The sequence below is a fragment of the Ochlerotatus camptorhynchus genome, unplaced genomic scaffold (genome assembly GCF_037179485.1).
Source record: "Ochlerotatus camptorhynchus isolate MF236.1 unplaced genomic scaffold, CSIRO-AGI_Acam_v1.1 ptg000343l, whole genome shotgun sequence".
Taxonomy (NCBI): Eukaryota; Metazoa; Arthropoda; class Insecta; order Diptera; family Culicidae; genus Ochlerotatus; species Ochlerotatus camptorhynchus.
The window spans coordinates 1691572-1706238 of record NW_027040831.1 but is presented as its reverse complement, the minus strand read 5'-3'; the positions used below and the strand labels follow the sequence as shown (position 1 = coordinate 1706238).

Genomic DNA, 14667 nt, shown 5'->3' with positions numbered 1-14667 from the left:
TTATTCTTAGACGATAATTAGGTAAGTTTACTGGTTTGTGTATAAAGAGACTTACGTTTAGTGTCCCTTTTTGTGTTTAGTTGTTCGATCGGTGATGGGATCACTGTAAATTAGATTCCTAGGTTAGGTTATGAATAACAAATTTTTCAACAAATTTAGGTTACAATTATGAAATTTTACCTGCTTTCAATTTGCTTTGTGTCTGTTTTAAATTTGCGTGAAAGTCCCGTAGATTCCCGAGTAGCAGCTATATAATAAGTGATTCTAGGTTTAGTTTAGTTTTATAAATTCATTTTCTGCATCATCACTGCATAAACTAACCTACGCTTACGACCGTACTATTTCACCGTACTATTAGTTCTAGTTCACTTTTATTACTAAATGCATTATATTCACTAATTTAAATAGGATAAGCAAATTTTAATTAATTTTCACTAGCAATAAGTAGGAATTATATCGAATTTTATTAACAACTTTTTATTCGATTACGGCCTTTCTTTTGTTCTGTGCCTGTCTGTCTGTCTGTCTGCCTGGCGTTTTTTCACAGTGACTCACCGATAGTGGAGTACGTCAGAGCGGACAATGTATTAACATTTTAAGGTACGTACCATCGCTGCAGTTGGATGTGTGGTGCGGCGCACCACCACCACCTTTAGTACTTCGACGTCATTGGTCCGACGTACTCACGGTTGCACCGACGTCCAACACTGCGATTTTCACGGCTGGTCTCTCTAGAACTCCAGTCGCTGTCTGCACCAGAGCACGACGGACCTGTCCATCCTTGGACCGGATTGCATGGACCACCCGACCTTTCGGCCAGCAGTTCCTCGGCAGCGTTTCGTCCACGACGACGACAATGTCTCCCTCCCCGACTGGTTTGACGCGATGATACCACTTCGTCCTACGCGTGAGGGTTGGCAGATATTCAGTGACCCAGCGTCGCCAAAATCTGTTTGCGTAGACCTGCGACATCTTCCAGGTGTGCTTCAGCGTGTAGTTACAGTCATCGAATGCGATCGGGGGCTTTGAACCGTCTGATGACCCGAGTAAGAAATGATTCGGGGTAAGCGGTGAAGACAGCTCATCGTCTAGCGGTAATTCAGTTAACGGCCGAGAATTGACGATTAGTTCGATTTCGGCTAACATGTTCTTTAGTAGCTCATCAGTGGGTGTGCGTGTGAGTTGGAGGTGCTTCAGGGCCTTCTTGACAGATTGTACGAGGCGTTCCCAGGCTCCGCCGAAGTGTGGAGAAGCAGGTGGATTGAATGACCATTTGGTGTCAGTGGTAACAAAATGTTCCATCAGCTTGTCCTGGTTAACTTGCTGCAGCGTTTCCTTTAGTTCTCGACTGGCTCCGATGAAGTTGGTGCCGCGATCGCTAACTATTTCCAGAGGGGTACCTCTCCTGGCGATGAAGTTTCGGATGGCGAGGATGCACGAATCTGTTGTGAGGCTGTGGGCAACCTCGAGATGTATTGCTCGCACAGTGAGGCAGGTGATCAATACACCCCATCTTTTTTCGGTTCTCCGACCGATGACTACGGACATTGGACCGAAATAGTCGATACCGACATAGGAGAAGGGACGACAGAATGCTTTCAGACGCGTGGGGGGTAGAGCGGCCATTTCTGGGGCTATTGGCTTTGCCTGGCGATTCTTGCAGTGCTGACATTGTGATCGCACACGATTGTATGTCGATCGTAGCTGAGGTACGTAGAATCTACGTCTGATTTGGTTGAGCGTAGTCTGGTGGTTCATGTGACAGAACTGCTGGTGAATACTGGCTATAACAAGGTCTGTAACTGGATGACGCTTTGGCAACAATATCGGGCGCTTCGTACACTCGTCCACACTTTCGCAAGCGTCTATGCGGCCCTTCATTCGTAGCAGTCCACTTTCATCCAGAAACGGACTAAGTCCATACAGTGGACTATTTCTAGATAATGCGTTCTTCCATGGCTCTGGATTTGGTTTCATCAACTGGGCTATTTCCGCGGTGAACTCAGCATTTTGCACTGACTTCAGAATCAACAGTTCCGCCACTCTCAGCTCCTCTTGAGTTAGCGGACCGGTGACAATAGGCTCCTTCGATAGTCTTTTGCGTAGATTCGATGGATATCGCTTTACGAAGGCCACATGGCGCAGCAAACGTTTCCATCTGGAAAAGTCTTCCCACCTGAATAGCGCACGTTCGACGGAGTGGTGTAGTACATGCGGACGCTTTTCTTCCGCGGTGCTATCGAATCTCGACATAGCAACTGGCCATTGCTCTCTCAATCCCCAGAGGAATTCAGGACCACGGTACCAACGACTTGCAGGCGAAAGATCCGGTAGCCTCTGCCATTTCGTGGCATCGTCAGCAACATTCAGCTTTGATGGGATCCAGTTCCATTCTTTTGGTTCTGTCAATTCCAACATCTCGCTTATTCGCACCGCTATGAATTGGCTATATTTGCGGTGATCTGAGTTCAGCCAGCAAAGAACGTCGCGTGAATCTGACCAAAAGAAACGTTCTGTAGGTTTCAGCTTTTGTGACTCTAGAATGTCGTTCGCCAAGCGGGCTCCGATTACGGCTGCCTGAAGTTCTAGTCTGGGAATTGACACGAATCGCAATGGAGCTACCCGTGTCTTCGCTCCGACAAGCGCACATTCCACTACGCCATCTTCTTCAAATAGCAGGTAGGCAACTGCAGCAAACCCGTTTTCAGATGCATCCACGAACACATGGAGCTGAATCACATTCCGTTCGCCTGTGCTCGTCTTCATCCGGTAACATCTAGGCACGCTGACAGTCTCCACTTGCGGAAGAACTCGTAACCACGTCTGCCATTTCTCCCACTGCTCGTTCTTGATAGGATCGTCCCAATTAACACCGCTACGCCAAATTTCCTGAAGTAGTATTTTCAGGAACATTAGGAAGTGCGCGAGTAGTCCTAGAGGGTCGTAGATCATCATCAGTGTACTTAGGATCTGCCTTTTTGTTGGTACGATGAGACCCTGAAGTAACTCGGCGTTAATCCTCGACGATAATTTGAAGGTAAAGGTATCGGTAGCAGTGCACCACCACAAGCCAAGGACTTTTTCCGTTCCCATCTCGCTCGGCATACTAAGGCTTTTCTCTCCAGGCATTGCTTCTAGTTCTCGCAGCACTCGACTTGAGTTCGACAACCAATTCCGTATTTCGAACCCTGCCTGTGCGTGAACAAACCGGACATCTTTCGCTAGCTTTATCGCCTCTTGTTCCGTCTCGACACTAGAGAGCATATCATCAACGTAATGTTGTTTCACTATCGCTTCAGCTGCCCTTGGAAACTGATCCTGGAACCGTTGCGCATTGTGGTTCTTTACATACTGCGCACAGCTTGGTGAACACGTTGCTCCGAATGCCATTACTTTCATCACATAAACATCTGGACTACGGTTTCGTTCTCCGTTCCGCCATAGGAATCTTAGGCATTGTTGATCGAGCCAGTTCATCAACACCTGAAGGAACATTTCTCGAATGTCACCCGTAATGGCAATTCGGTATTCCCGGAAACGGTGTAGGACGGATACAAGACAAGTGAGTAGATCCGGTCCAGTAAGCAGGTATGAATTCAGCGATACTCCCGCTACCTTTGCGGCGGCGTCCCAAACAATACGCATCTTCCCCGGTTTATTTGGGTTAACCACAGGAAATATTGGAAGGTACCAGACGCGTGTGAATTTCTCGGCGAGTTGGTTATCCGTCAGCTTCTCGATGTACCCGATTCGCTCGTAATCCCGTATTTTCTCCTTCAATGCTTCAGCTAGTTTAGGGTCACGTTGCATTCTCTTTTCTAAGCAAATCAGACGTCTCATCGCCATCGGCTTGCTATCCGGCAGTCGAACATCATCGTACCGCCAAAGTAACCCTGTTTCATACCGCCTTTCCTTCAATTGGGTCATGGACTTCAGCAACTGTTCCGCTCGTTCATCGTCTTTCGATAAAAGTGGTTTCACAGGGCTCGTTACTCCAATACTGTCCAGAGAAAAGTAAGCTTTAACCGCATTATGGAGCTCTGCGTCACTCCGCTCGCAACATGGGCACACGTGGAAGCTGTGATGTGCTGTGAAGTTCGTCGCTGGTTGGGATCCTAAAGAGCAAGGTCCGAACACTATCCAGCCCAAGCGTGTTCTTGTAGCGATCGATTCCTCCTTACGTCCTTCCCTGCTGTCCAGCGCATGACCCAAGCGGTAGTTATCCATTCCAATGAGCATCCGCGGTCGGACGTTACGATAGGCATCAACCGGCAGGCCTTCCAAATGGTGATAGTTCCGCGCTAATTCTTCCATCGTAAGTGTTTGCCGCGGTAGAGCTAAATCATCCACGGTGTGAACTTTTGGAATCCAGTGCGTATTCGCATCATGCACTCCAGAAATCTCTAACGCAAGCATCACGGAGTCCATTTCCTGGCGTTGATGATCTGCTGTCCAGCTTAGACACAAGGGATACGATTCACCTTCAAGATCCAGTTCCCTAAGCAAACTGTGTTCCATCAACGTCACCGATGAACCGTCGTCCAAAAAGGCAAATACGCGTACAGACTTTCCTCGTCCGTGAAGGAGCACTGGAACGTATCGGAAGAGAACCTTGTTAATATTGCTGACGTGAGTGTTACAGGTTTCGGTCGTTGTTTCTGCACCGGTCGGTGGAATCAGCGTTCGAGGATTCTCCGTTCGCTGGTATCTGGAATCATCGTGTAGCAGCCGATTATGCATGTATGCACAACCATTCCTTCCGCAAGCTTGCTTTACCACACACGCTCCGAAATGCTTCGTCAAACACTTCCGGCACAATTTGTTCTGCTTCAGCGCTTCCCATCGTGCTCCGACGTCCAGTTCTTGAAACTTCTTACACGATCCTACACTGCTGCATCTTCCCTGGCAGATAATGAACTGCTTGTTGACTGGCTTTGGAGTAGCCCTCTGAAGATCCACTGAGCTTGATGATGCTGGACTGTAGCTAGATGCTGAACTATGGCTTGACTCGACATGCACCTTTCGACCACGCTTCTCAGGTTTACCAATGTACGTGCCGATCGTCGACGGAACCGTTACAACGCATGCTGCTTCCACGAGCGTACCCAACCATGTACTGAAGTCCGATAATGTGACCGCTGTCAGTGTTTGACGATGCCTTGCCCAGTCGAGCTTCACAGTTGGTGGCAGTCTCTCAACAAGTTCTTGCAGGAGTGCCACGTTACATAGATGCTCGTTCAATCCACAGGCTACGATCGTCGCGCACATATTCTGGACTGCAACACCAAAATCGATCAGAGTTCCTAACTTCTCCGTCTTCGGTGCTGGCATTTCCCGAATCTTGCAGACTAGCGAGTGGACGATTACTTCTGGCCGGCCAAACAACGTACGTAGCGTGTTGATAACGCCTTCGAGCCCTGCTGGATACAACAAACGACTCCGCACTGCTTCAAGAGCTTTCCCCCTCAAGCTACGCTGGAGGCGAAGTAGGTTTTCCTCCTCACTGAAACCGCACATTCTGGTGGTACTCTCATAAGTGGCGATGAATAAAGGCCACTCTTCCGGGTGGCCCGAGAAAGTGGGTAGTTCCTTAGCCACTGCGTGCCGCGCGGCGAGTTGACTCCTGCTGAGTTCATGAGTCTCGTTAAAGTCATCATTCCTTGTTCGGACCGGTTCTCTTACGCTGGTTTCCATCACCCTCAAACGTTCTGCAAGCCGCTTCGTTTCGATTTCCTGCTTTCTTGCCATCTCTTCAAGCTGCCTTTCCATCCGCTCGAACGCTTTGCACATGTCACCAGCTGCAAGATGTTCACCTCCCAGCGTTGTTGAATTTGCATTCGGTACAGGAACACCGGTTGAATTTGCATTCGGTACAGGAACATTCAACTCATCTCGAATTTGCTGTTCCCTTTTCTCCAAACGATACTGGAATTGGTACTGCAAATCTTCAATCGTATGCTGCATCTCGCGATCCTTTTCTTGAAGTAATTTCTCGTACGCCTGCTGCTGATTATCGAACCTAGCCCGCATCTGATCCATTCTTTTTTGGAACTCCTTGAGTTGATCGCTCTGCTTTTGTTTGCTCTCCGACGTTTGATCCTCTCCACTCGATACAGGTTCCGTGATGATGATCGATGGGTTCTGGACTGCACTTTTAGCTTCACATGCTGAACAGCTCCAATCCTTCTCCACGATTCCTTCATCAACACCCACGCACTTGAAGTGGTACCACAGACCACAGTCGTCACAGCAGACCATCCGGCTATTGTCCGCATCTTCACACACTACACAACTCACACCCGGCTTGGGACCTTTTCTCCGATGCACTCTCGGCATATATCAAACAGCTTCCCCGATCGCAATTAAACGAATTTTTTAAGAATGTTGCGATTGCAACGAAGGAGACAATTTTTCCGATTTTCTGAACGTTGTATTTCTAGTGATAACGTTAAAAAATTCCTAACGAATGAAAATTTAAATGTACAGTAGTATAAGTTTTTGTTTCTGTTGTACATAGTAATTTTAGATTATTCTTAGACGATAATTAGGTAAGTTTACTGGTTTGTGTATAAAGAGACTTACGTTTAGTGTCCCTTTTTGTGTTTAGTTGTTCGATCGGTGATGGGATCACTGTAAATTAGATTCCTAGGTTAGGTTATGAATAACAAATTTTTCAACAAATTTAGGTTACAATTATGAAATTTTACCTGCTTTCAATTTGCTTTGTGTCTGTTTTAAATTTGCGTGAAAGTCCCGTAGATTCCCGAGTAGCAGCTATATAATAAGTGATTCTAGGTTTAGTTTAGTTTTATAAATTCATTTTCTGCATCATCACTGCATAAACTAACCTACGCTTACGACCGTACTATTTCACCGTACTATTAGTTCTAGTTCACTTTTATTACTAAATGCATTATATTCACTAATTTAAATAGGATAAGCAAATTTTAATTAATTTTCACTAGCAATAAGTAGGAATTATATCGAATTTTATTAACAACTTTTTATTCGATTACGGCCTTTCTTTTGTTCTGTGCCTGTCTGTCTGTCTGTCTGCCTGGCGTTTTTTCACAGTGACTCACCGATAGTGGAGTACGTCAGAGCGGACAATGTATTAACATTTTAAGGTACGTACCATCGCTGCAGTTGAATGTGTGGTGCGGCGCAACGAGTTGAAAGTCAAACCAAGTCTTGTTTTAAAATTAATTTTAAAACAGGTATCAATCCCTCCTTAAAACTGCTTTGTAATTCAAGCAGAAACGTCATTAGCAATTGTTTATTAATGTCTTGATAAAATACTTTTTAAACGTGTTCTATCATTATAAAAGCAACCATAGAACCATTAGGTTTTGCATAAGAGCAAAAAACATTTATTGTTGCTTTTAAGGCTTTTAAAAGGGCATCATAAACTCCCCAATTACTCTGCTTATAAATTGAGCTTAAAAGATGGTTTCTCATAGTTAATAAAAGCCAAATTTATGACATGGAAATCTCGAAGGATAGACGAAGTTGGATGAAAAATTCAAGTCGATTTCAACCAAATTTACTTCTTTAGAAGAACCAGCACACCATCAACGACTGACTATCTGGTGGAGAAGAGCAAACTGAGCGGGCCCCTCGAATTCATACAACATTGTCGAAAGTTTAAAAAACATACCAGCCTTCTCCAGATCTTGCGTATAGATGACAATCGAAATAACAACCGACAGCTTACCACTGAAACTGTTAGTTAGCGGAGATTAGCTGGTTTCCGATCCATAGCAGCAATTTTATTCGGCGAAAGAATCAACTCTTCGAAAATTTCATTCAAGCGTACATCCCTCCATCGTTGGATGGTGCAATTCTGTAACCATCCCAAAGAAGGGGATCTTTTTCGGGAACGATTGCGCTTCCAGCTATCTGAGTAACTGCTCTCAATCCATCGGGAGAAAACCTCCTTAACGAACCCTGGAAAGGTAAACAAACTTTGACGTTTAACTTTTTGCAGGCAACTTTGCCTCCATAAATGCTGCCATAAATCTGAACGAGTTAGGATCAAGCAAAATGCCTTTAGATAAATACAAATCAGCCTGCAAGTTTTCTTCATAAAAGCCTTTTTAAAACCTTTTGAATTTGGTAGGGATTTCTTGAAAGCAAAACAACTTTTTCACAAATGGCCCATGAAAATCAACGTTGATGCCACAGCCATGTTGCAATTAGTTTGCTTGTTTTTTTACAATCTTCGATTTTCAAACTAAAATTCCTTGGATATTTATAACTATATTTTGGTAAATTTAGCAATGAGTAAACATTGAAATGCGAAAATCATAAAAACTAATCAAATCGATGCTTTACGAGAGCGGACTTTTTTTTTCGATGTTTTCACGGACATTTCACATAAAATTGAAAAGGCACTTAAAACTAGGCCACTTAATGAGAACTATTGTAATAAATTTGGATATTCAACAAGATTTTTATACCATCAGTTTCTATTTTAATTTTTTTTGAAAAGATCGGATTCATAAATCCTTTTCTATCTTGATTGATGCTTTCCTAGTGGATTTAGCAAGTGGCTAGGGGAAATGGCACGCAAAGGGTTTTTATTGTTGCTAACAAGCTTTTGTTGTAGCTTTCAAATGGTTCTCAATGCGTTCGACATACAGCCTTTTGCAGTAAATCAATCTTGAAGAGCTTCAAGAATACACGCTTCAGAACCTTCTCCAGAGTGGGCCAGCTAGACATATTCTAGATTTAAAGAGGTTTTGGTGGATACATTAATGACAAAATAGCCTTGACCTAAGTTTTATAAATGTTGTTCTACAGTTGCTTTGTAGTATTTCATAAAACTTAAAATGTTGGCAACAAAAAGGCTTGACATTGTCTGCCACTGAAACCACACATGTAACATTTTATCCTTTGGGGAAAATGTCAAGAATTTTATTCTGCATATTTTCAATTGGCGCACGCTGTGATAAGTGCATGTTTAGGGCCTATTTTGCCCCAAAATCAAATTTTTTCTGTTGTGTTTTTTTTTTCCATTATGATACTTCACTGATTCAAATAGTCAGGACCTTTTATCAGAAGTAGCCAATATGTCTTCTGGTGGTCAGTTTGCGCTTTTGAAAAGGTATTGCAAACATTTATAGGAGATAATGGGGTCAAATTAACCAGATTTTGTAATAAATATAAAAGTTTTCCGAGTTTAAAGCCAATATTGAAAAATAAAATATGAGATGCACAAAACACTCAGCAAGTGGATTACAATATTAAGTCTAAACGACAAAACTGATTCAACTGTATGTTTTGAGCGTATTTTTCCCCGGTTTCTCATATCAAAACAATTCACATTATTTGAAAGATTTCTGATGACTGAACAGTTTCTGCCGCTGAAATGCTAACACGAGATTTAGGTTTTCTTGAAGTAAAAAGGAATCCAAGCATCAAATGGGCTTGTTTTCATACTGAGTATGGACAAATAAATACATGTTTAGAGCCTGATGTACCCCAGAATCCTCTATCAATTGAAAGTATTAAAACTGGTTTGTTGGCTTTAATAGACAATATCTTACTTTGGAAATTTCCAACCATACCGTATGCGTGATAATGTTTGCACCATCGTACAAATAAGATTCTCGTTTCACCTGTGCATACAATGCCTTGGTTTTCTTTGCATGCACGTAACCTTATAGCTCATACCGTAGTAGGCTGTGTATAAAAGAAAATTATTTACTTAGTGTGACAGCCGCACCATGACGAAGTGGCAGCGTATTCGTGATGTGTCCCACGCGCAACTGTCGCAAAAAGACATTTCAATCGCCGTGGGAGTGTCCCGGTGGACCGTCAAAAGGGTTTTAGACCGTGAAAAGAAAGCACAACTATCCGTGAAGGTGGCCACAGGTCGTCCGAGGTCCGCTGCTAGCAAAAGGAAGATTCGGGTGAATCCAGTGCGTTCAATAAGGAAAACGGCAAAGGAACACGGGATCAGTGACTTTACGGCACGGAAGATCGTAAAGGAAGATTGCGGGGCGAAGTCGAGGGCACGGGAAAAAACTCACATGATTACCAACCGCATCCGGGAGCTACGATTCGAACGATGCAAGAAAATCTTGAACTTCCTTAAGCGAAAAAATCCGGTAGTCCTGTTCACCGACGAGAGCATGTTTACCGTCGATCCCGTATCAAATTTCAGAACCGACCGGTATATTAGTTCTCTTCCGGTAAAATACGTGGCCGACGAGCACAAGAACGTGTATCTGGTGTTATGGTGTTTGGATTGGTGGCTTCCGATGGCAAAAATAATGGACCCATTCCAGAAGGCGACACGGAGGTCTACATCGGGATTTTAAGTAAGTATGTTCTTCCGTGGATCAAAGAACAGTACAGTCCGAAGCCAAATGTTGTATTTCAACAAGATGGGGCTCCGTGCCACAACTCGAACCGTACTCAGATGTGGTTGCAGGAACATCTTCCGTTCTGGGCGAAGGATATGTGGCCGCCATCCAACCCCGATCTTAATCCGCTGGATTACTCAATATGGCGCGTCATGAAGGTCAAGGCCTGTTCTAAACGCCACCCGAGTACAGCAAGCCTCAGACAAACATTGACCCGTACCTGGAGAGAAATGGATCCAGACTACATTATTAGAACCTGCCGTGCATTCCGGAAGCGTGTGGAGGCCGTAATTGCAGCAAGTGGAAACTCTATCGATGATTAACATAGTTTAAGACTTTGAGAAACATCCCCCTTTGAATAAATAAAAAAAAAACTCCACAATGAAATTTTCGAGAACAGTTTACAAACTACTCGATAAACACGAAAAAGTAAAAGAAAATATCACTTCAAATCATCAAAAACGTTTCTTCTTTCATGGCGTATTTCCAACTTTCAACTCTATGATGCATCTGGTTGTTACGCTTTCAATAACAAAATAGAGGCAACATTCCTTACGCACACACCTACGAAATGAGGGGTGGTCAAGTTTTTTAGGTGCACCATTAAAATTTACCATTTTAGTCGACCAATTTTTGGTCGTTCCACCCTTTAAATGGTGCATCTTTCCCACCATTGGCAAAATGTTTGAACAACATATCTACTGCTTCGGCCCAATTCTTTGAATTTATCCCATCAAAGGCACTAGAGGTTTAACCCAACTAACAGTTCAGAGTCACAAATAAGCATATATATTGAATAAATGCTGTATAGCAGTGTACAATGCTGAATAAAACGGGTTGTCGAATTGATCTAATAACAAACTGAATAAGTGTAATTTGCACATACATTGATGCTTCAATTCAATTGATTCAATAACATGCTGTATTAGACGTCTAATAAATGTTTTCTAGGTCCATTATTAGATTTATATTGCTGAATAAAAGTGAATACAGTCAGCAACTTCGCCACGAATGTCACCTGTTGTAGTCTTCGCCTTCTTTCAAGGGTGTCCATGCCCAACAGTCTACATCGATCGGGATAGGCAGGGAGGTTCAACGGATCACGCCAAGGTAGATGACGCAGTGCTAGCCGGATGAATCGTTGCTGGACACGTTCAATCCTTAAGGTCCAGGAAACATCATTTGGAGTCCAAACAACAGAAGCGGTTTCGAGAATTGGCCGTACCAGCGCGCAATACAAGGACTTCAAGCAATATGGATCCGTAAAATCCTTTGCAATTTTCGAAATAAAGCCTAACAGTCGATTCGCCTTGCGGCAATTATCGAAGTGTAGTGAGAATTGAACGTCAGTTTTGGATCCAGCACAACTCCGAGATGAGTAATCACTTCAACTCGTTTAAGTTAAGTACCCTTGATGCGATAATCGAACAATATCGGTTGTTTGAACGATGAAAGGTCATAACAGAGCACTTCGGTACGCTAATAATTAACTTGTTCCGATGGCAATAGTCAGAAAATAGGTCTAGAAGATGTTGCAAACGGTGGCAATCTTCAGTTGAGCGAATAACTAAATATATTTTCAGCTCATCGGCGTAGATAATCACGCAGTCCAAGCCTAATTTCGAAGCAACGTCGTTGAAAACAGTGTGAAAAATAATGGTCCCAAGTTGCTTCCTTGGGGAACACCGGATGTATTGCAGAAGGTCGAAGAAACACAGGAGTCAAATTTAACGCGGAGTTTCCTTCCCGTTAGGTAAGAGTTCAGCCAAGACACTAGCTTAGAGCATGATCCGAGACGTGACAGTTTAGCCAACAGCACATTGTGATCGATCTTGTCGAAAGCCGCCTTCAGGTCAGTATAGATGACATCAACTTGAGCCTTGCTTTCCGTAGCAGTTATGCAAGTGTTGGTGAAGCTTAGTAGATTCGTCGTGACCGATCTTCCAGGCATAAAACCATGTTGAACGGTAGAAATATAGCTGTGTGACTGGCGTAGAATCATATCGCTGACAATTATTTCAAACAGCTTTGACGCAGCTGATAAGCTCGTTATTCTTCTGTAGTTCCTGACGTTTTTTTGTCACCATTTTTGAAGATGGGAAACATAAATGACTGCTTCCATACCTCAGGAAAAACCCCTTCATCGAGCGACCGGGTGAAAATTGCAGACAGTGGCTCAGCTAAGTCAACAGCACAGCGGCAAAACAAAATCGATGGTATACCGTCGGGACCAGCAGAAAGCGAACTTATCAACTTTTTGGCAGCAGATATGATCATTGCAGGAGTAACTACGAATGTCGACAGACTAATGAAGTCCATGAGAATGTCTAAAGCAGCAGACTCAGCTTCGATTTCAGAGGCAGGAGTTTGATCAAACACAGAAGCAAAAAATCTGGCAAACAGTTCGCAGCTTGCAGTAGAAGATTTCGCTTCGACGTCGTCAAAAATCACGTTGCTCGGTACAGATGAACTTTTCCGCTTACTATTGACGAACTTCCAAAAGCTTTTTGGATTTCTCCGAAGATTAGTCTGCACTCTCATGACACGCCTTACTAGCACGTTGGAATCCAAGCTTGCTGTCAGACGACTGTAGAGCACGATGCATACGTTGTTTGGCATTTTTCTCACGTTTCAACTTTCGCAGCAGTGGCGTACTCCAGGCAGGCAAAAATGGACGTCTAGTGGGTGGAACATTCCTCTGCAACCACTGTTGAATAATAGAGCAGAAGTTTGAAGCCATTTCATTAACATCCTCACAATTCAAACAAGCCCAGTCAATCGTAGAAAGGTACTCTCGAAGCATGCCGTAGTCTATCTTGCCAAAATCAAGAGTAGGCATGGTGCGGATCATCAATCTGGCACCTGGCTTGAACGGGAAGAAACATTTCCAGCGGAGGATGGTGCAAATCTATAGGCAACAGTGCAACAGCAGCCTCATTTACGGTTACCCCACAGTTGGTCGAACAAAACACTAGATCAAGCGTTCGATCAGAATGGTTACGAATTCAGTCAGCTTGATACAAATTCAAAAAATCCATTCCATCAATCAAAGCAGCACTTACTGGAGGTACAGTTGACGTTGCAGCCAGAAACACCTCGCCGTCTGCATTCTGCAACCACTGTGTTGTGATTCGAGAATTGCAATAAACACCTCGAGAATACTTTTGGTTTTAAGGTTGATTTTATTGAAACTCAATACGTCAGGTTATCTTACGAAGACATGGTACAATATCGATAGTTCATTATTTACATAGTTCATTTCTGCTTCACATTCTCACACTCCCTATCTCCCTATTTCCTATATATGAGATAGCACACATTCAAATACTACTAGCAAGCAGGGTTGCTTCCACTCACTTGCTATAAAAAAATGTTTTTCTGATTTATAAAATCGTTAGATATTATTATGATATTTTGTACTTGTAAGTTGAAAGAAGAGGTTGCAAAGTATGTGTTTGACACATGAAACCTGTCAATTTCGCATTCAGAGTGTCACAATCAGCGATTTTATGATTCGTGAGCGTTCACTCAGAGTGAGCGCTCACGAGTCGTAAAATCACTGATTGTGACTATCTGAAAGCGAATTAGACAGGTTTTATGTATCAAACACTTTCCTTTCCATCTCTACAAGTATCTAACAAGTACAAAATATCATTATAACATCTGAAGATTCCAAAATTCTTAAAATCATTTTTTTTTATAGCAAGTGAGTGGAAGCAAGCCTGCTAGCAAGTTTGTATGCAAGAGGCAAAGCTTCTAGCTGACCACTAAAGCTTCTCCATTCAATATTGCATACAATACCATATGCGAATAACAGTTACGGCTCCCATCTCTCATGTTTACACTGACAATTGTCATCCGATGCGTCAGTACCAATCTATCAGTTGAATGGTAAATTGTTATTGTTTACTCCACAAGACGATGGTGATAATATCACCGCAGTTTGTTTCTCAACACACTGTAGGCGGGGCTGGTTGTAATCACCACATATCAGCACCTGTTCATCAAACGAAGCGCTGTCACACAGTTCACGAAAGGAGGCCACATGTTCATCTATCAGCTCTGCATCACGGCTACGGTCAGCAGGGATGTACACAGCACCAATCAGCAAACGATTACGACCAATAACAGCATCAACAAACACCTGTTCCAATCCTTCACCGTGGCGCGTCTGAACTTGAGTACAACGGTAACGGTGATGGACTGCAATCAGTACACCTCCGAAGCTCGATTTATCACTGTTCCTGCGGCAGCGATCACAGCGAAATACGGTGAACGATGATCCGAAAATTTGCAG

General features: G+C 43.4%; 1 protein-coding gene across 1 annotated transcript; it reads right to left on the bottom strand.

Moving 5' to 3' along the window:
• Positions 1-666: 666 nt before the first annotated feature.
• On the bottom strand, positions 667-6258 carry LOC135708981 (uncharacterized). Its single transcript, XM_065231175.1, has one exon. It carries the CDS (start codon positions 6256-6258, stop codon positions 667-669), a length of 5592 nt encoding a protein of 1863 aa, XP_065087247.1.
• Positions 6259-14667: the final 8409 nt, after the last annotated feature.